This window comes from Medicago truncatula, chromosome 4 (assembly GCF_003473485.1).
Source record: "Medicago truncatula cultivar Jemalong A17 chromosome 4, MtrunA17r5.0-ANR, whole genome shotgun sequence".
Taxonomy (NCBI): Eukaryota; Viridiplantae; Streptophyta; class Magnoliopsida; order Fabales; family Fabaceae; genus Medicago; species Medicago truncatula.
The window spans coordinates 43,421,319-43,444,864 of NC_053045.1; the positions used below are offsets into that span (position 1 = coordinate 43,421,319).

General features: G+C 32.2%; 1 protein-coding gene across 1 annotated transcript; it reads left to right on the forward strand.

The window, feature by feature from the left end:
* The first annotated feature begins 1,435 nt into the window (after window positions 1-1,435).
* Window positions 1,436-14,733, forward strand: LOC25493173 (vesicle-fusing ATPase). The gene is made up of 21 exons (XM_024781514.2): window positions 1,436-1,791; window positions 2,122-2,217; window positions 2,305-2,389; window positions 2,491-2,541; window positions 3,056-3,226; window positions 3,672-3,826; window positions 3,910-4,018; window positions 4,658-4,757; window positions 4,837-4,892; window positions 6,236-6,301; window positions 6,388-6,470; window positions 8,157-8,290; window positions 10,866-11,076; window positions 11,525-11,656; window positions 11,733-11,793; window positions 11,892-11,951; window positions 12,899-12,957; window positions 13,040-13,127; window positions 13,375-13,497; window positions 13,743-13,808; window positions 14,173-14,733. The coding sequence occupies exons 1-21, from the start codon at window positions 1,460-1,462 to the stop codon at window positions 14,320-14,322; spliced, it is 2,388 nt and encodes a 795-aa protein (XP_024637282.1). The 5' UTR covers window positions 1,436-1,459; the 3' UTR covers window positions 14,323-14,733.
* The last annotated feature ends 8,813 nt before the right edge of the window (window positions 14,734-23,546 follow it).

The following is a 23,546-nucleotide window of genomic DNA, read 5'->3' on the forward strand; positions in this document are numbered from 1 at the left end:
AAAAAAAAAAAAAAAGGTATAAAACTACAGTGTCATACGATGTCTGTATTGTGTTTGATTTTTTGTGTTCATTTATCATTTTTGTTCCGTTCATTTTGTCACTTCTCACAACTCCTTACGACCGTCTTTCTCTAAGAATTTGGGTTGTTGTTCGTAAAACCTTAGCCACTCCACTCATCTAACTTTTTTAATTTCGGAAGAAAAAACTAACATTAATCAATTTGTGTAGCATATATGCACTCAATTTCTTTTAATTTCTTAAAATCTGAGCACGATGGGCGACTTCCTCCACTCGCTCACTGTATACTCAACATAGTTTAGTAGCTTTTATAATAGATCAAAACATGGATTTTGATAAAAAAAAAAAAAAAAAGATCAAAGCAAGGACAATCAAATCAGTTTCCAGCTTAATGATGCGTATTTTTTACATCGCAATATTAAACGAAAACACTTTCGCATCAAGATCAAAATGTGTTATTTGATTTCATTTCACTTGTCACTTCCAATCACATAAAAAGATTTCTTTGACGCACACAAGAATAGAAAAATCAATTCAACACCTTCACCTACATCATTTTTTTTTTGAAGAAGCCTACATCATGTTATATTGTGTCAAATTCGAGTGAGGATCCTCTCCATTTGTTTAAAATAAATGGAGAATGTTATTTAGTGAGAGAAATAGATCCTCTCATACCATTAAATGAGTCCCGCTACCATTAATTATTTATATATATTTTTTTCAAACTTCACTAGGTCTTTATCTCTCCAAAGAGGATCCTAACTTGCCAAATTGTTCCTACCAACTACATACATTATGCAATGTTCCTGCCAATGAGTTAAGCTCATGATGACATATTATCCATTTTTTTATTACCCCTTAAAAATAACATGTTACGATGATTGCTTATTAGACTTCTCAAATTGCTCAGTTGATCGAGCTGTAACTCCTGGCAAGTTGTAACTCTCTATCATTTTTTTTTAAATGTAAACAAATTTGAGGGCATATTAAGCAACCATTTTTCGCTGTTATAATAAAATAATCTGCACCTTCAATAAAAAAATAAAATTTAATATGTACCTAATAACTTAGGAATCTATTATTATATTACATTTTTAACTATACACCATACTAAAGCTAGAACATTTTCTTAAATTTTCCTCACAAAACATGTAAAAGAAGAAAGGAATAATATTTATTGTCAAAAAGAAGAAGAAAGGATAACTTTTTTTTAGGGGAAGAAGAAAGGATAATTATTAACTACGTAGTACTATTTTGGTTAAAAAATGAAATTATAATTACTATTTTGGTTACTCATTCATAATAATGGGACAACAAAAAATATTTTGTTAATACTTAACTCCTAAGTATTTTTGTTAATACTTAACTAATAAGTTTTTGAATTCAACTTCCAAGTTATTTTGTGTTCTAGGTCAATAATAATAAAAGATAAACGTATATATGTTGTGTTGTATACTTGTATTAGCATTATCGGTTTATTATTGCATCATCATCTTCATCACTCTCCCGCCCAGGCAACGCCATTTCCATTATCTTCTGATCTCTGCAAAAGCAACTACACGCAAGATCTGGTTCAACGCAACAATGGCGGGTCGATTCTTAGGATCTTCTTCTGCTTCGATCGACATGATCGTCACCAATACGCCATCTCAGGAACTCGCTCTAACCAACCTCGCTTTCATCTCCGCCTCCGATCTTCCTAAATTCGCCGTCCCCGGTCACGATAATCTATACCTCGCTTCCATCGGCGATTCCTTCGTTTTCTCTATCTCATATCCTTCATTCACCAGTTTATTTTATTTTTTATTTAATTCACGTTGTTCGATTCATTAGCTTAGATTTAAAATTTCATTTAATATATTATGATTCATTACAATGATGAATGTTGATGATTTGTGTACTATGAAGCACAGACTCCGGACACGACACAAACTTGACATGCCGATACTGATTATTTTTTTAGAAAATGACATAATTCAATGTATTCAGATGTGTTGTGTCTGACACCTGGACACATTTTTTTATCAGAAGTGCCGGTGTGTTACAGAGTTTGCGTACGAACTGGTGATTTTGTATTTGTAGCCTTAACTTAGAGAGAATACAGCTCATGAAAGCATACGTGGAGGCCATATTGCGTTGAATTCAATTCAACGTCGATGTGCAAGAGTTTCTGCTGCCGAATCTGTACCTGTGACGCGGTTAGTTCGTTGTAGTTTGTGTTTTGGCTGATTAGCATTGAGTATCAATTTTGCGCATGAATTGATTTGTTATTATGTTGGTTTAAGATTTGTGCCGCCTGAAAATTTCAACCTGGCAGTGCTGCAACTTGAATTGGAATTCATTAAAAAGGCTGGAAACAAAAATGAACAGGTCTTTTATGTGTATTTGAGCAAGTTCATTTGGTTGTCATTAATTTTCTGTTGATTAGAGTGGTTTGTAATTAAGATTGTTGATTTTGCTTTGTTTTGTAGATTGATGCTATAGTACTTGCCAAGCAACTACGAAAGAGGTTTATAAAGCAGGTACGGTTTTTCACAGGGCAAGTTTTGCCCTTTCGTTAACTACCAGTGTTGGTTACTTTTTGAAAACATGAACATAGACATTGCCATACAGTTGCTAGATGTTACGATGTGTAGTCCATAGTAGTGCAATTTAATTAATCAATGATTTATAGTTCTAAATTATTGTGCTAAGCCAACTATTACCATTTCTAATTTGATTTTCCTGGCCGGTTTAAACTTTAATTTGTTCATGACATTGATATCTAATAGCCTTTCCTTTGTGAGTAATGCATGGATCTTAGTTATAGGAGAACAATTTTTTATTCTTGTTCAGGGGTAACCTTTTTAGTTTCTTGAAGGAGATGAATCAGGGGGATTGCATATGAGCTGGATGAAAGTTAAACTTGTTTTCTAATGTTCATTAAGCATGTTATTCTGTTGTAACCATCCTCTTTCATCACACACATTCCTCTTGTTTGTTTGATTATACTATATCCAATTGTAAAAAAATTAATGTGGATCTTATTAAATTCAGGTAATGACAGCAGGGCAGAAAGTGTTATTTGAGCATCAGGGAAATAATTATAGCTTTACAGTCAGTCAAGTTACTGTTGAGGGCCAACAAAGGTCTAGTTCTATTGACAGAGGGATGATTTCAGAGGACACATTCATAGCTTTTGAAGCATCACGTGATAGTGGAATTAAGGTGAGTTTCCTAATTTTCTTTTGACATTTAAACCACTGTTCAGTTCTTTCTTGACACATTCCAAATGCTTACACAACTTAACTATCCCATGATGCTTAATTTTACTGATTTGATTTGGGTAATGTTTGGCCAACCTTGATCTTAGACTGTTCATACAGAATGTTGTTTGGTAATATCTTCTATATATCATTTAGTAACGAAGTCCAGTAATTTAGTTTGATCATTGTTACATGTATTCAATGTGAGGTAATTGATAATTTTTACATGTATTCCATGTGAGGTAATAGTTAACACTTTGCTATGCAAAATAATGTCACTTCTTTACTTTACTCTATTAAGAACAACCAAGTCTTCTCCCAGTAGGCGGAAAAACTTCCTAACACCACTCTACTAACTATTATTATTATCCTTGCAAAATTTTACCTGTTTATGTTGTGCTTTGCAGATTATCAATCAGCGCGAATCTACTACTAGCAACATTTTTAAGCAGAAAGAATTTAACCTTGAGTCTCTGGGTATTGGTGGCCTGGGTGCAGAGTTTGCAGATATATTTCGAAGAGCTTTTGCATCTCGTGTTTTCCCTCCCCATGTGACATCTAAGTAATAGATCTGATACTGTGGTCCATTTAATCTACTGTTTTATGACATATCACCTTCTCACCTGGAAGCATTTGAGGTTTCAGATTAGGGATCAAGCATGTGAAGGGCATGCTGCTTTATGGTCCTCCTGGAACTGGAAAGACTCTTATGGCACGTCAAATTGGAAAAATTTTGAATGGCAAGGAACCAAAGGTTTGAAAACCACTCGTTATACTCGTGTAATATATTTGAATATGCGCATCTATTTGAACTATTACACATGTAATCAGCAGCAGTTTAAGTGGTTAATATAGATATAATATTTGTAATATCCTTTTTTTTAATTATGATTTTTCACTCTCCTAACTGTTTTTCATAGTGCACCAGTATTTGCCTTGGAATACGTTTTTCTTCAATGTTTTACGATTTGGTACTTTTTAACTTATCCACTATAATTTTTTATTCCAAACTTGTCATTACATGATCGTTTTCATGTGTTGTCACATAAATTAATATGGCTTGATTTAAGAATATTATCAAATCCTTTTACTTGCAGTCAACACTTGCTTATTTCATTAACTATGCCCTGCACGAGTCTTACTTGGGTAGGTGTAACTTTCTGCTGGCATATTATCAGTTCTCACCATGCTTTTATGCCTTCTATACTATACTAACTTGATTTTTTGAAATCATAATTTTTTTGTTTGGTTTAGATTTGTTAACTGGTTGATATGCTATAATAATTTTAAAAGTGGATGGGAAATACGTGCTTTGCTTTCTATAGGTTGATATCTGGTTATTATCTTTTTGGTGGTTGATGAATCTTATATTTTCTTTTCTTACCTGTACTAGATTGTAAATGGCCCTGAAGTTTTGAGCAAATTTGTGGGTGAAACTGAAAAGAATGTGAGGGACCTTTTTGCCGATGCTGAACAGGATCAGAGGAACCTAGGTGATGAATATACATTCATCGCACGTTCTTTAAGTTCAAGTTTAAGATAATTCACTTTTTTTTTTCCTCTGTTTTCCAGGTGATGAAAGTGATTTACATGTTATTATATTTGATGAAATTGATGCTATCTGTAAGGTACGGGGTTTCTCAAACATTATCTCAACACCAATTATCTATTGTGTTGCTATAGTCAATTTGTTAATTATTGTTTTTTTTTTTGAGAGAGTTGTTAATTATTGTTGATAAGTAACATACTATTAAATGGTGGAATCTCTCTCTCTCTCTCTCTCTCTCTCTCTCTCTCTATATATATATATATATATATATATATATATATATATAATAGGGGCTGAAGCCCAATAAAGAGAAACTACAAAAGAATCAAACCAGGAGTACAAACTCCTAACACATCAGCAGCCACCTACTGCTTAATCTTAGGAGGATGCTCAAAAATCACCAAATCTTCTCCAAACTCGTACCCTAAACAGGCAAGACCACCCGCAAGCATAATTTTCTCTCGATAAATATGATTTATGCAGACCCTCCAATCAGCCTCCAGCAGTCTTCTAATCTTCATCGGCAAAGTTCTTCCTTGGATACTACCCAATGAGCCACCTTGCAAGCTTCTAATAACAACCAACTCCAACTCCATAGCTGAAGGCCTATCACTTTGACCAAATCTAAACCCTCGTAAGCCTTCCATAGCTCTTCCACGTAAGCACACATAGAGCCTAGAGGCTTGACAAACCCCACATCCAACAACCTCTATCATCCCAATAACACCTCTGCAGCCAGCTGACAGATTATTACCACTCGAGGCACCATCCGTGTTTATTCGAGGCCACCCATGCCTAGGCGCCTTCCAGCTAAATGTCACCTCTGCTTTGGTACAAATGTAACATGGATGAAAAATATGCTTGGCCCTCGTATGATTGAAACTTATTGAGTGATTATCTGGGAAGGAAAAGGAGGCCTCACAAAATCTTCAACATGAGCACCCTTATTCCTCCAACTCCACCAGTGGTAGCACCCATGAACATAGGGAAAGTGATCACATTTCAATGTTGGGATATGAAAATAATGCATGTAATTATCTAAGTAATCACTAGCATTGGATTTAAAGTTACGTTGTGATTGAATTTTCTGATACCATGCATAGTAGATCATTGCATTTAAAGCTATACCGTGATTGAATTTTCTGATACGATGCATAGGAGCCTATTTTGATAATATTTTCCACACAAAATAAGGAAAATGAAATTGAAATAATCCTACATTGATTATGAGTCTTCTATCTAATAACTTGCATAATTTGAAATGAGCTTCTATGTTTCAACATTTCTGAAGATCTCTTAACCACTGATAAAAGCTTAAATTTTGGTCAGTAATGAATAAAATAATTATGTGAATTGAAAAGTTCCTATATACCAGAAGTTAATCCAAACTGTGCTATATGTTTCTCTTCATGTCTTGTGCAGTCCAGAGGCTCCACTAAAGATGGTACGGGGGTTCATGATAGCATTGTGAACCAGCTTCTTACCAAGGTCCGTGAAAGTGTTAAATCTTAAAAGTTTTTTTAATATGCATATATAGTCATCAGTAATAGTAAGAGGTTTTACTTGGTTTGCAGATAGATGGTGTGGAATCACTAAACAATGTTTTGCTTATTGGAATGACCAACAGAAGAGACATGCTTGATGAAGCACTCTTACGGTATCTATATTACCATACCTCCTTCCTCTGTTCTAGATCTTAATATTTATTTTTCTTCCTGAAAGTAAAAATATGAACAGTTAACATGGGTACGCTATATTTGTCGTCAAATCTACTTCCAATCTGAATGCTTTTATATAATGTTAGATGTTGAGCAAATGAGGAAATGCAAGAAAATAATAGCGAATGAAATAAATCAGGGAGAGAATTAAGAATACACTAGTGAATTTGCTCATAGATATCTGAGTAGATTTATAGGGCAGTTATGTTAGGAATGTAGGAGTACCCAAGTTAATAGTGTACCCTAGGAAGCCTAGACATGTATAAATAGAAGTAAGAGGGGGAAACTGAGGGGCGTTCAATTTCCAAATTCTGTTTACCGTTTCGGTTGTAACTGCCTTGCAGTTGTGAAGGGGAATTCCCCTTGATCAAAATACTCACTCCACTCTCTTTTCTGGACCATAACAAGTTAATAGATCTATTAGATCTGTAATTGCCCGACAGTTACCGGTGTGTGAATTTTGTTACCATTGAATAGTCCCACATTTGGATGAGATATGGCCTGGCTATGTGTTTATAAGTGGGGGCAGTCCTCACCTTACACGCTGGTTTTGTGGGGTTGTGTTAGACCCAACTACAAAATCTAAGATGGTATTAGAGTCTGTCCATGATCCATTGGGCAACTGTACAAGTCGGTTTTGTGGGGTTGTGTTTGGTCCGTTCATGAAAGATTTGATTGGAAGCAATATGTAATGCAACTTGGTTGTTAAAAAATAGTCTTTTCCACAATGCCTCCCAACTTGAGTTGTTAAAATAATTGCTGAGTTCCTAGGTTTGTACCGCCATAGCATGATACACGGCCCTTCAATTGGATCCAGGAACTATTTTCTCTTTCTTAATCCACCATGAGATTAATTTACTGACATATGCTGATTTATAATATTGAAAGAAAATATGTGTTATAGATGGAAGTTCCCTGCTCCATGGTTGTACCGATGGGGTACCCAGTCAGTGCACAACAAGATGAGAATGCAAACATAATACTATATTACAAACCAATCTCTTAAGTATTCAAGAGACCTTAAAATCTCCCTCCCTAAATACTCAACACAAGTTCGTCCAACATTCCGTCCTATTATTTATAACCTATAATCTCTCGCTCTGACTAGTTGGTGGAGATGCGGCTGTTTGCTTGAGATTAGAGTTTTGGAACTAGTGTTAATGTAGAAACATAGTGATTCAAAGGAATGTCATACCAGTGATACCATGTAGAATTAAGACAGAAGAACAACAACCACCACAACCCTTTTCTCACTAGGTGGGGTTTGCGACAGGGATCAAATGATGCCAGTCATGGATTGAGTCCAATGGTAGACCATATAATCTCTTACCGGTTTAGTCTATATCTTTTTTTGTCTCCCTATTGGTGTTCAAAAGAGTTTGAGGAAAACTATGTGACTAATTATCCTACACATGTTTCATGTTTATATTATATACAATATTATTAGTTATAAGGGGAAGCAATCATCTCTTAATTTAGAGCAGAGCTGATAAACTTAATCACCATGCAGATGCTTAACTCTCATGTTTAATTCTGATACTTGTAATGATTTTTATAGTAGCTACATGTCTGTGTGCATGTGGTGCATATCTTCGTCATTTACCACCTACTATTATGTCTTGTAGACCAGGGCGGTTGGAAGTCCAGGTTGAGATAAGCCTCCCTGATGAAAATGGTCGATTGCAAATTCTTCAAATTCACACTAACAAGATGAAAGAGAATTCTTTTCTAGCTCCTGATATAAACCTTCAAGAGCTTGGTATGTATTTAGTGATTCATAATCTTTTTACACATGCATATACATTTGCTATTATTAATGAAGTAATAAAAAAATTGGATGACTATGGTTCCTAGTTGCTGATATAAACCTTCAAGAGCTTGGTATGTATTTAGTGATGCATAATCTTTTTACACATGCATATACATCTGCTATTATTAATAAAGTAATAAAAAAATTGGATGACTATGGTTCCTAGTTGCATTAGCAGAATATTTCCTTACTGAGGGGTATTATAACATGATATATTTGTTAGATCTTGTTAGTTTCATTTATCACATGCAAACTGAGGTGGAGTCTGGCAAATTAAAAACTGGTTCTGAGATGTTTCAACTGAAAACAGTTTATAAATATGTGCAATTTTTAATTTTAACTGATTTCAAATCACCTAAAACAGAACTGACATAGGCTTGGACATTGTATTTGTGACGGAACAGATTTCAGGTGACCAATTACTTTACACTTTTGTTTCTGTCACACTTGCATGTTATTTCTAACATGGGGATGGTGACTTTCTTGTTTTATCTTTGCTTCATTGAGAGTCACATCTAGTTTATCTAGAATTTTGTTTTACACTAGTCTTTACTTTATACTATCAAATATTGTTTCCTAAAATGTTATTGAATTTTAAATAAAATTGTGACGGAAGGAATTTTTTTCATCTATCATAAACTGAGTAAGCACAATCTCGCTATTTTCTTTTGTTGAAATAGTTGAGTTAAATAATAGATGTTTGCCGGATAAGAATTGATTTTATGTATTTTGAATTGAACTTACGTGTCCAACAAGTATCCCCAAAAATGTCTTTTTATTCTTCACTTCCAGCACTCCTTTAGACACTCTTCAGATACGACTATATTGAGAACAGACACATCTACATTTTTTTTTTCTTGTAAAAAAATAAGAAAAGAAAAAAACTTTTACAAGTCTTAAAATTTTGGTTGGAACTAACTCAACATCACAAAACTGGATTGTAAGGTGACAAATGCCTCTCACTCATTAAACATATTTTCAGGCTATATCTAATCAAATGTGGGACATCTGAATACACCTCTTTCATGCCCAGGATTGGCATCTAGAGCGTGATGGCTCGATAAAGGGTGACCCAACAAATCTTGAATAACCTTTGATACCATCGTAGGAATGGACTGGTCTTAATTCATCCTTACAAAATCTGTCATATCTCAGTTATAAACATTTTTTCAAGTGATATCTAATATAAAATGCCTCTCACTCATTAAACATATTTTCAAAAGCAGTAGTTTAACTAGGCATTTGAAAAAAAATCTCTTCCTGCATACACACGTTTCTATCTTCTCCGGTCTTAATCTTTCTTTTCGTGCTTCATTCTTCTGATTCCCTTTTCCGTTCCCCTATTTCACCTGGTATGGTCTTCATCTTCATTCCATCTCGGTGGTCATTTGCTAGTCATTTTGATTCTTAATTTAGATATTTTATAAATAATGCCCATATGTAATTTTATGTAATTATAACATGTATGTGTCCTATAATTTGGACATAAGTTGCGTCAAAGTTTCTGTGTTTTGCCCGGTGTCATGCCCGTGCTTGATAGATTGTATTATATTTTGGTTTGAGTATGAAAAACAGTGTCTCAACTCTCAAGAGTCAAAGGTATTTACAAAACATAAATTCAGTCTTGTCATTTGAGATAATATAGGCACCTCTGTTTTCCAAAATGTAGGACACTGACACATACTTGTGTGTGTGTGTATTTCTATATATCAGATTCAATAATTTATCAGCATTTTTATACAAGTTCAAAGAGAGGTGACAGTTGATGATTCAAATAATCGAAGTTAGAAGAAAAATTGAACCAATTAAGAACACGCAGGCAAACAAATATAAATATCCACAAGTTACAAACTACTGCAGCAAAACTATCAAAAATAGGTACAGTACATCTTAAGATGTTCCTTTTAGCTGGAATGGTTTCCGACCGTGTCCGTACAGTGGCAAAGTAAACGTACGTAGTTTTTGATTGGACACTTAAATGTGGTCTATGACATGTGTCCTGGCCTAAAATCAGGGGTGTTTGTGTGTCATAGTTCATAAATGTAACGAATTACTTCAAAAAAATAAAATAAAAGGAACAAATTAATGTTCTATTTGATAATTTGCCAATACTTACTTTCGGTTAATGGATTCAATTAGTAACATGATAATAATAAAATAATGAAAAAAAACATTATTCATGTTAATGTATTTTGTATTTATTATTTGATATATTTTTTAGGGTCCTAGTTTCCTCAGATAGCTCATTCTGTTTTGATTTGAATTCAATAATATGGGATTGTGTTTTGTTTATTATATATACATTTGTAAACCCTCTGAATCAATAGCAGAAATATTTAAATTCAAATGATCAATTATTTTATCATATTAATTCTTTATTAACAATCATGTAAATGCATGAAACATAACCTATGATTTATGGTGTAAATGTTATTTTTCATATTACCAAAAAAGAGGAAAAATAAAATTATCAGAATCATGGTTTTTGAACCATGGGAGGTTTACCTTTTCTTTTCTCGTGCAGCTGCTCGAACCAAAAACTACAGTGGTGCGGAACTTGAAGGTGTTGTGAAAAGTGCTGTCTCATATGCCTTAAATAGACAATTGAGCCTAGAGGACCTCACTAAACCAGTGGAGGAGGAAAATATTAAGGTTACGATGGATGACTTTTTGAATGCACTCCATGAAGTTATTCCTGCATTTGGAGCTTCCACTGACGATCTTGAGCGATGCAGGTACTGCTTTTCGTCCCAAGGCTTTACAGTTTTCAGAAATGGGTTAAGCAACTTCATTTTATTTATTCTTTCCCATTAGTATTCTGAAAATTTACATAAAATGTACTCTGTAGAAGATATTTCAGGAATCAAGTAATATTATCTGTTTCATGAAAGTATCAGTGCATGATTGATAGGATTATATGTGAACAATGATTGTGTTATTTGATTTATAGACTTTATTAGAGAAGGAGTTAGTTAGGCTTAGAACTAGTTAGGCTAGCTGGCACTTGACAGCTGTTGCTAGCTTTCAAGTGACAGACAAGTGTCAGTCATCTATAGGTTGACCTGCTACTGCTGGTAACTGTCAGCTTTCTATGTAAAGTTAATTGTAACAGAATTTAATCAATCAAGGAAAAACAGAATTTTAGACCAAAGTTAGTTTTATGATTTCTCTCTGAATTTACAGACTCCATGGCATGGTGGAGTGTGGTGATCGACATAAGCACATTTATCAGAGGGCAATGCTAATTGCAGAGCAAGTTAAAGTGAGCAAAGGAAGCCCCCTTGTTACTTGTCTTCTGGAAGGTTCCCGTGGCAGGTATGTGTTAATTTTCATACTCATTACTCATTTGTCTTTTGTGATAACATATATCTAACCTGCTTTGTTTATGTAGTGGTAAAACCGCAATTGGAGCTACTGTAGGCATTGATAGTGACTTCGCATATGTCAAGATAGTAAGTTCTATCCTTGAGCATTACACTCCAAAAATCTGCATTGCTTTTGACTTAATAAGTAAGGCTAAATTTAACTTTGATCTTCTGTAATTTGATAGATTTCAGCTGAAACAATGATTGGTCTACATGAGAGCACTAAATGTGCTCAGATTATTAAGGTTTGTCAGAATATTTTGAGCCATTCTTTTAAACCTATTTTATATTGCATGTATATATTTTCTGAAGACTTGATTACTTACCTTGCAAATGAGGTTTTATTGAGCCAACGATTAAGGCCCCGTTTGGATAAACAACTTATATAGATGCTTATGGCATTAGGGCTTATAACATTAGAGCTTACATCATAAGCTCTTATACTTGATAAGCTATTTATGTTTGGATATGTACACTAAAAAGTACTTACATAAATTGAAGTGTTTGGATCTGACATTACATTAGCAATTATCGAAATTTTAAATATTTTTAATTTAACAAAAAAATCAAAGAATCGAACCACAAAAATCAAAGATAATAGTGTACAGTTTGTTACCAAAAAAAGACAAGTTAAGTTTGTTTTATTTATTCAGTTTCATTTTGTTACGTAACAAAAAAATAATAAAAATCTTCCTTAAAAAAAAATAATCTTAGTTATGTGTGTTACTTTGGTAAGATAAGTATATAGCAATTTTGTTACTCATGCACCGCCAAAGATAACCAACATTATAATTAAAATATATGTTTGTTTCTAAAAACAAAAACAAAAAAATTAAAATATATGTTTTGAAAAAGTGGATCCAGAGAGAATCGAAGGTGGTTACATAAATTCATAAGCTCCTTGTTAAGCCGGAGGGTAAGCTGAAAATTTAGGCTTATTAAAATATGGCATAAGCAACTTATGAAACTATGATAAGCTATTTTTATTTATTTATCCAAACACCTTTAAAAAAGCTTATGAGAGTGGATAAGCCCATATAAGCTCAAAATAAGCCAATCCAAACGGGACCTAAGTATATGCTTTTAACTTTCAATTTTCTTCAGCACTTTAACAATTACATCGATAATACTATTTTAGCATTTCACTTGCGTGTTTATCATGTAAATTTTAAGGTCTGATGCTTTGTAATAGGTTTTTGAGGATGCGTACAAGTCACCTTTGAGTGTCATTGTTCTCGATGACATTGAGAGGTAAGATTTGTAATTGCTATTTTATCATCCTTATCTGTAATTCCTCCTTGAATATTAACTATTTCATTGTACACTAATCCAGATTATTGGAGTATGTGGCCATTGGTCCTCGTTTTTCAAACATAATTTCGCAGACATTGCTGGTTCTGCTCAAACGGCTTCCTCCAAAGGTTTCTGTTTGTCCTTGTCCTTTGAGTTTATTTCTGAAGTGCACATCATTAGTTTTCAATCTGCAACACCTTAAGTATTTTAAGTTTTAATGTGTGCACATTTTTTCTGCGATTGGTACAATCAGTATGTTTAGCTCTTGAGAGTTCATCTCCACACCTTCAATATTAGAAATATTAATGACAAATTATTTTTTGATGTTACGTAACTCTTGCTGTAAATAATGTGCATTTTTTACTATGTTTTCAGGGGAAAAAACTCATGGTTATTGGAACAACAAGTGAAGTGGACTTCTTGGAGTCACTTGGATTTGTTGATACATTCTCGGTAACTTACAATGTTCCCACCTTGAACAAAGAAGATGCAAAGAAGGTAAACTCATTTGTTCTCTGCATTTTGATATAGCTCCCAGGTTAATTCCATGCTATTGGCATATGGATTTTGAATGTTTTTATTGTTGGTGGCTTTATGTTCTTTTTGATAACATATCAGTTGTCTCACATTGTTTTACAATTGAAGTGATTGTATCACTTGCAATGTCAAAATTCGAACGAACAATTTAATACTGTAGTTCAAAATATATGTTAAACATCTATTTTCCATTTGTAAAATTACAGGTCTTGGAACAGTTGAATGTTTTTGCTGAAGAAGATATTGTTTCTGCCGCAGATGCTTTGGATAATGTATGTATCATTACTCCTTTATTTGCTTCATCCATTTATGTTGTCTTTGTGATAGTTTGGCTTTACTAGTAAAACAGTGGAATTCCTATGATTTTACAAGAAAAAGTTTTTTCGTCAATTTTTACTTGTCCATGTGAAGATTGTTAGTAGTATAGGTGTTGGTCGATTTTTTGGTAACCATTTTATCTTTTTGCCAATGAGGTATGCTCAATTTTATAATTTCTAGCCAAGCACAGGAGGTTAAATTGTTCACTGAATAGCTTCGCATAATATTTTCTACTGGAAAACAGTGGTTGGAAGAGAACATTTGCTGCGATATTTGTACTTATTCTAACTCCTATTTTGTGCTCAACTTTATCCTCAGACGCCTATCAAGAAGTTATACATGTTGATTGAGATGGCAGCGCAGGGTGCGCATGGTGGATCTGCAGAAGCTATCTATTCTGGCCAAGAGAAGATTAATATATCTCATTTCTACGATTGCCTCGGGGATGTTGTCAGGGTGTATAGATAGTTTATTGTCTCATCAAGTGCTTTGACTATTGCATTGTATCACCATTGTGTTTTAATTGAATACCATTCTTGTATATTTAAATTCATACGTTGCATAATACTTGTGGTCAGTTTTGAGGAGGATTTATCAATCACGGCTGCTTGCTTATGCTGATAGTAATTGAGAGAGGTGTTTGTAGTTCAGGTTTTATCTGTTACGGCTATGGCTTACTGGCTTAGTTTGAATCGAGCTGTACCAAACTGGCTTAAGCGTAACCCTCTGTATTGGGGATTCAACATTATCTAAACACATTTTTGTGATATAGATATATTACTGCTATATTTTTGTAAATGTGAAAATTAACATTGTACAAGAATAGTCTTAACGTTTTAATATCAGGCTATCTAATTACATCATTCACATTTTCAGTAATAGCTAAACATTGTTTAAAACAAACCTATTCTTTAAATATAAACTGTGGGATTGAGATCATCTACGGTTAAAAACTCAACATCAGTGATCCCTATCATAATTTAAAAAAAAAAACCTTGTTTTATAAAATGAAAAATATTTGGGATCATGAATTAATAACACAAATTGTGTATTTAACGCATCATATTGTGTGGTATAAACAACTGATAGGTTAGATATTTTTCCGACAGTTATAAGTGCTGGCGTCTTTTCTTATGGCTAACAAAAGCATCTTAGAAATTTTTTGATCGAATCCAATCCTAAAGAAGTTCGTTTGTGCATGCTCAGGAATAAGTGTATTTATATTTGTTGTTATATTCTTTGTAGCTCCAACAAGTGGGTTAAGGTTTATAAAATAATAGACGCACTTTCCACTTTCAACAAATTAATTAGCGTTGTGCAAAGCGAACTTCGTCTTGCTGAACATAAGCCAAGTTTCACAAAAACATCAACCATGCTTCCATTGCTAATAGCAGCAATATTTGCTGGAACATGTACTGTCGGAGCTGGTGCAGCACTTGTGGGTGATACTGTGCCCAAGAAGAAGGACCAACAAACTGAAGAGTAAGTGTAACTATTACATATTTAATCTTGTCCTGCGTGTGTATATAAATGAATCATGTGTTCTTATTATATAATATAATATAATAACCTCCACGTTTCATACTGTTTTGTTTGATTCTTGCATTAGTGAAGTGGTAAGGAGCAGCAGAAGAAGTAACTTGGAGGAGCTGTATATTTATACGAAAGAATAAATCGCATTTACTTGTATGATCAAGTGGAATGTGTGTGTAAAAATGCAAGCATGTGCATGTATCATCTAAATAAATAAGAACTGGGGACAGCATACCCCGATGTAGATTGGCCATGGTGTGACGCGATAATAATATATAATCTTCTTACTTCTAGCTAGGGGTGTGCAAAGTTAAAACCAAACCAAAACCAAAACCAAATATTGGTTTTGGTTTTGTTCCTGAAACCACTTCACTAAAAACCGGTTTTTAAGTACAACCAGTTTGGATATGGTTCAAAACCGGTTCAGAACCGGTTTGTCAGAAAAATCAGTTTTTTGAACTAAACCAGTTTTTTTTATTCAAAATCCAGTTTTTTGAAATATAAGCACATGAATTATGTAGCTAATAGCCACATTGTAAGAATTAAAGCAATTTTGTAATCTGTGAATAGATAGTAATATGCCTTGTATAAGTTGCAGTAATTACCTAAATTTTATTGTTATTATATTATGTTAAGATACCATTATGCAGAATAGAAAAACAAGATTTCCAATTAAACTAACTATCTCTGTTTGAACATAAAATTCCAAACTACACTGTTGAAATATAACTAGGATAAAAACCGGTTTGGATAACCACTTCACTAACCAAATTCATTCAATCACACAACAAAAAGTGAAATCAATCAACCCTAAGAAGAAAAAGAATCCCCACATGTTAATTTAACATTTGAAGCATTTATTCATAGGTGCATTTCATGAATTGTGATTCGATTAAAAATAAAAAGTAAAATAGAAGGAAGAATTGGAAAGGAACGAAAATGGAAGAATGGAAGCGAAACGAACCGGCAGCGGCGGAGAAAGAGGGGGCGGAATTAGGGTTGCCAATTTGGGGGAATTAGGGTTGCCAATTTGGGGGAATTAGGGTTGCGAATTTGGTGATTAGGTTTAGAATTTTCAGATTTGGAAATTGGAAAAGAGAAAGAAAATGGAAATCTGAAATGGTTAAAATCTGGATCCGAATTTTAGCCGGTTTGGATATCCAACCCGTTTAAAATGGGTTGGTTGGTAACTCATTTACAAAAAATCCAGATATTTTAAAGTGGACTGGATATGGTTATGGGTTTGGGCCTAAAACTGGTTGATATGCACACCCCTACTTCTAGCTAATCCATTGATATTTTTATTGAAGGGTGCTAATTCATTGATAACTAGTTACAAACCCGTGCTTCACACGGATTCAATAACGTATTCGATAAAAAAAAATTCGAAAGTAAATATGTTAAAACGACGGAACATTGTGATTCATCAGAAAATATATGGGCTGATTAAGAGAGCATATAATTAGTTTATGAGATTAGGAATTGACATAATATTAGGATGAAAACAATTGGAACCAATAAAGGAACCAATGATGTGTGAATTTACATATTATCCAAAATTATAAAAAAGAGTGTTGTTGTTATAGAGTTACCAAAAAATGATTGATACCCATATTTACATCAAATGAAATCAAGCAAAGAAGTAGCATCGGTGAGTGAAGATAATCTAGTGTAGGATTAGAGTTAAGGTGATATGTTGAAAGTGCGGATCATGAACATCAAAAATTAACTTATCACATACCTCTAACATATGTTCTCGGCAAAATTTGAACCATTGGCCACCTAAGTATTTTTTGTAACATGTTCTCTTTGTCGTTATCAAGCGACACTTATTCCTTTTTTGAGCTTATTTGTCGATGAGTGTGATTGTTTTCCGTGTTCCTTTTAGAAATGTCATTGATATCTCATTTTAGAAGTGCTAGTACAAAACAAATTGCAGTGTTAATCAGAAGTTATATATATGTACATTTCTAAAACATTTACCAACGCATTATAAAGATTTACCGTAGGAAAAGAACATGTTTTATTTTGTTCAAGAGATTAGGAAAACAACATTACAATTAACATGATACTAATTGGAACCAATGAAGGAACCAATAATGTGCAGATTAACGTTACATAATAGTTAGGTTTATAAAAGAGATTGCAAGTTTCATAGACTAACCAAAAAGGGATTTTTGCCAATAATTACATCAGACAAAATGAAAAGAACAAATGACATCCCAAAGTCAAGATAGTTTACGACTACAGTCCAAAGCGATACGTCAAAATAGTAGAAGTTCAAATAGTTCAACAACAAAGATCTACTTTAGAACAACTCGAATTTGCAAGTTCTTCTGTGACTTTTCGAGATCAAAGATGAGTTTACCACCTTCTTCCATCACTCGTTATCTGCAGAAATTGAACCACTGTCCACCCAAGTAATTTTCATAGCTTGCTCTATCGTCGGTAATGAGGTGACAGTTATACCGTCTCTGTGTCTAGTCATCAATGAGAGTGATAATTTTGCGCTTTCCTTTCAGAATTGTTCTTGACACCTCGTTTGGAAAATGCTAAACATGAAAATAAATATTTACATGGGTAAGACGTATGCGAATATAGTTACATATAATTTATAAAATAAAGGTAGCATAACTGATTTTAAGCTAAAGAAAATGTATCATGACTTCTAATTTATCTTCCTAAAAAGGCTAGATAAATGCATTCATGTGCATTATATGAACCCCGTTGACCAATTAACATTGTTGAAACTGATGGAAATTAAGCATCACTCTCGCATGTGCATCTATAGCTAGCACCATTTGACAATGATGTCTTCGAACATTTGGTGCAACTCTTATAATATCATCCAAACTGGTTAGGATTGAATTTAGTTGCTTTCCAAATAGTGACGCAATATGTATCCTAACACAAATTATGCACATGAAATAAAGAATAATGCAATATGTATTTTTAATTTGTGCGTCAAAAATTCAAAGCATGTTTGTGCATAAAAAAAGCAGACCTTGACTAAGTTTATAAATTCAACAATTGGCCTAATAACCTGAGACAGATTGGAAAAATTGTTGTACGAAGTACATTGAGAAGAAGCCGAACTCTGACTTAAGTTCTGACTGATGCTTTGACTCTGAGCTTGAGAAGTGTTAAGGTCACGACAACAATTCAAGAAACATGGTAAAAAACCAATCAAATCAGATTGTGAAATAATAATTTACTCTAACATTGTATTGTGAAATCATAATGCAAACTTACTAAGTCTTAAACTTCTCAACAACCGGATAATGTAGGTTGATGAGCAACCTCAAACCTGACCAATTGTTACATATATTTGGGTTGTCATTGACTACAAAATGGAAGCAAAGAACTCAAGGTAAATAGATGGTAAATGATAAAGCTACGAAATATTTTTTTCCATAGTGTTACATCAACTATATTCTCACTGCATAAGGAAAGACATCTTTCAGGTCATTATCAAACTTATACAAAATCCTATCATCTTATATGCTGACAAATTAGAAAATAATACCTTTTATCTTTCAATACAATGTTCGTACACAGTTTTTTTCTAGTCCCAATTGGCATTGTCTTGACAATCTCATGAAGAAGCCCGATGATTTCTTAAAAAAAATTACTATTATAAATGTTGGAATTTATACTATATGATATTATATTTGTTGGTGTCTTGGAAACATATATGTTTAGTTTTTTTTTAATAAGAAAAAGATAAGCATAGTTTGTTACAATATAAAGGTGCAAAATATATATATATATATATATATATATATATATATATATATATATATATATGGCATTTCAAATGCGAGGAGTGGTTATTATGAGAGATGAGAGGACTTAATAATAACCATTGGATGTAAACTAATTATGTTACTTCATCAATAGCTATGCAGTTAATTAAAACAAAAAACACAGTTCTTCGTCTTTCCTCTGCACACGCTTCTCATATATCATCCAACTTCTCGATGCTTACTGCTTTTGTTAGAAGATTTCTATGGCCACCTAAATCATACATACCCCAATTCAATGTTTTTTTCTATTTTCCATTTTCGTGACCCGTTTCTTATCAATTGATTAAATTTTTTAAAAAGGGTTAATTTAAGTTGGATTTGAACAATAGTAGAACTAAACTATAATTTCACTCTTAACCAAATCAACTTGTGATTATTTGTTAGTCTTCTACGAAATTACTCTAACTAATTGGAATTTCTCTCCCAAAGCTACCATAATCTTTCTTTTTTTGACAAAATCTTATTATGTTTTCTTTCTACAATTTTGAAGAAAAGACATCTACAATTTTACTTTTAATTAAAATCAAAATTTTATAAAAATAATCATACGCATTATGCAACAGCAAAAAAAATTATACGCAGTAGCGTAACAAAAAAACCAGACACACATAAAGTATTACTCTAAACACTAATGTGTGTATGTGTGTGTATTTGTCGAGAAGTAGTTTTTTAAAGTAACATTCAACAGCTTCTGGTCAAAGCTCATTCCATTCAATTTTATGCGTTCAAAAAATGTTCTTTTTTAGTAAGTACTTAATTGATATTGTGTTTGGCCTAACTTCTCCTTGAAAATGTAGAGAAATTTGAAAAAAGTCGGGTCAAACGATACCTTAATCTCCCACAACGGCAATGTAGAAGCAACTGAATTTGGGAGAAAAAAAATTGAAAAATAGTTAAAAATATTAAAATTAAAAAATAATTAAAAGTTATTAAAAATATAAATTAAAAAATAATTAAAAAAAATTGTTATGATATTTGTGAGGTTGTGATGATTAAACGATATTGAAATTAAATATATAAGTGATAAAAAGATAATACAATTTCTTTGAAAAAAAAATAAAATTAAATGGAACCTCCTTAAAAAATTAAATGGAACGGTTAGGGGCAAAAATGGAAATTCATAGGCCAACCTTAAAAAAAACTCAACCAATTAGTAATTTACCAAATTGTCCTTTATAGGGGCAAAATGATAAATTCAAGGGCCATTTCTTTTTATATTAGTATATAGAGATAGACTAGATACTATATTAGCTTGCAAATAAAGTTATTACTATTGGTGTCAACAACAAACCAAAGAACATAGTTATTAAAAAGGACAGAAATTATTCACCGTTATTTTACGCAACTTTTAGAGGATCAGCGGACGTCATTTCAATTGTTTAACTTAAATAACTAATTAAATTAGGGAAATACTAAACATTGTCGTCAGAGCATTGATTAAGAGAACAATAATAAAAATATTGTGTTGGGAATAGGTAAAAAGTGATGGATTCAACTTTTTAAATGTTTAAAAATTGTAGTTTTCAATGTAAAACTATTATTTTTAGTTTCCTTAACCATTGTCTTGAGGACATTGGTTAGCAAGACAATTAGTGCCCTAAAGACAATGGTTATCAAGACCCATCACATTATCATCTGTTCATTACGAGAATTTTAAAAACTCGATCGGTACCATACCAGTTTGCAGTTTTAAATGCTTCAACCGTAATATTTTTTATTCTGACTCACAATCATGATTGAACTATGGTAGAAACGATACCAGTTTTTTTGTGACCAGTATGGTCGAAACGATATCAGTCAATAATCGTTTAAATCAATTAATAGTTAAAAATTAAGATAATATAAGGTTTAAATTAAAACACAATGATATGGTTTTTTCAAAACAAAAACGAAAATATAGTATGATAAATTAAGAAATGTGATTTGAGACAAAAGGATATTAGTAATACTTATATTATAAGAAGGACTGAAGGAACGGGTATTAGAAAAAACGGTTAAGTTGTTTGTATCAGTTCTCATCTCACCATTGTTCGGGTTATCAAATTGTATTGATGCCACCTAACATAGAGCAGTCAAATTAAGTTGCCACCTACTACTTTTTAGTGGATTTCATTATCTATCTAATTGGGTGATAAAATCTCTCACAAAGTAATTCTTGTTGACTTTTGGAAGACAACGTTCCTGATTGCGCCTTGCATATGTCAATTTGCTCTTTGATGAATAAACAAATGGTTTATGTTAATCGGCGTCTTCGGGTCACTGATGATTAAAGAAATCAAAAGAGGAAAACATATATTTTTTAAATTTTGAATGCATTGATTACATAATTTTTAAATTTTGAAAACATTATATTTGATTCCTTAATCAATGTTCCGACGATCACATTTCTCATAAACTAAATACATAAATAAAATCTATAAATATGATAGATTTCGTTCGTTATTTTAAAATTATCGTATTATATTAACCTTTCGTAAAAAATACTGTTTTAACCTATTTAATTTTGATTTGAATAAAAATATATCTTCAAAAATGATTCATATTGAAGAATATCATTTTAATGTGACCATTTGATTATTAAAAAAAACATGTGGAAACAAAAATGACCATATTTTTAGAAGTGCTATTATTAAAGCTAATTAAACTTACAAGAATATATTCAAAATAATATGCTAGAATATGTTATTAGCATTCCTCTTGATCAACCGTTCAAAAGTTGTTTATGTTATAGTAGTAGTTTTTATAATAGTTTTAATAAGAATTTATTGAAAGAACATTTTAATTAAAACAATATCACACTAAAAAAAGAAAATATATGGGGTTGGATAACTCAATTGATTTGAGCTAAGAAAAATAATTTAAATGTTCTAAAATTCAAACGCAGACGAATGAAAAAAAATAATCTAACAACTAACCGCTAATATTTATCATTTAAAAAAAATATGAATGATATATTATCCAATGACTCGGATGCTTGGTTGTTTGAGATAATACATCACTATTCATTATTACCATAGCAGCTTTGAAATGTCTCTTTCTATTCAGTTTTATTTTATAAAATATTAATTTAACTGATTCAGTTATTCTTGTGAGCGGTTTTAATTTACTGTCTTTATATAACATACCAGGTCTTAATTTACTGTCTTCATTTATATAACATATATAACACCAGGTCTTAATTTACTATATCAAACTTTTGAACGATATTTTGTTTCATGTGCCTATTGATATTAAACTACTCGATGATTGTATTTCGGCTTCTTTTTTTAGCCCCCCCTTCAGTTATATGTTTTATTGTAGAGTGTTATTTGAACAACCATTTTATATGGCAACTTGTAGGACAACTAAAACATAGAAAGAAATGTGAATCTCAGCACAAAAATCAAAGCATTGGAGAGAGAAAATGAGAATATGATATGAGTATGAGAGAGAAAGTTGTCAAAAAATAAATGTTCATATATCATTTCTCTGTTTTATTTTAATTTAATAGGAAAAAGAAGACTCCAGCCTGCATGTTAGGTCCCACGATCACATGCTAATAATGTCATAATAAAACTGTTTTTTTTTTAATTATGCTTAGAAGAATCAGTTACTGAATTTTCCCCTCTAAAAACTTCAGCTGTTTAGAAGAAGTGGGGAATTTGTTATGCAAATATGGTAAATTAAGGAGTTCAGATCATTTAATACTTGAATCAATTTATTATTGATATAAAACAGTTGTTTAAATAAAGAAAAAACAGCTAGTGAAACCGTATGTTTTCCTCAAAAAAAAAAAAAAAAAACTAGTGAAACCATGTGTATTTTCATCTCAAAAAATACGTATGTAGAAAACGTTAGTCACATGTTAGCCTTTACAAACAATCAATAAAAACATGTCACCTCTCCTTCAAAAAAAAAAAAAAAACTTGTCACCTCATTTTATTTTATTTTTCTAAAAAAAGTAAACATTGTATTTAACATCAAAATATAATATAATTTCAATAATAAAACTAATTATATCATTCGGAACTCATGTGGGTATAATATAGGATTGGTGAGATTCATAATAACTTTAATAAAAAATTATTAAAATAGTGTATTAGAGAGTCTATTAACATGCACAGATCTACACATAAGACATTTGGGGGCACTACCCCCATAACATATTTATTTTCTTGGAAATTTTATGGTCGTTTTGTTTTAGTTCTCACTAAAAATTAAGTTATGACACCACAAAAATATTGAATCGTGAAGAACCAAGTACAAAACAGTATAGATAAATTATTAAATTTATTGTTAGGTCATATATTCTCAAACAAAGACATACTTGATAGTGTTAAAAAATGAAAAATTTCATAAAATAACTTTAAAATA

Coding starts and splice junctions, on each gene's coding strand:
- LOC25493173 (XM_024781514.2), top strand. CDS start 1,460: ATGTTGTGTTGTATACTTGTATTAGCATTATCGGTTTATTATTGCATC. Junction 11,952..12,898: donor AATGTGCTCAGATTATTAAG/GTTTGTCAGAAT, acceptor GCTTTGTAATAG/GTTTTTGAGGATGCGTACAA. Junction 12,958..13,039: donor GTTCTCGATGACATTGAGAG/GTAAGATTTGTA, acceptor ACACTAATCCAG/ATTATTGGAGTATGTGGCCA.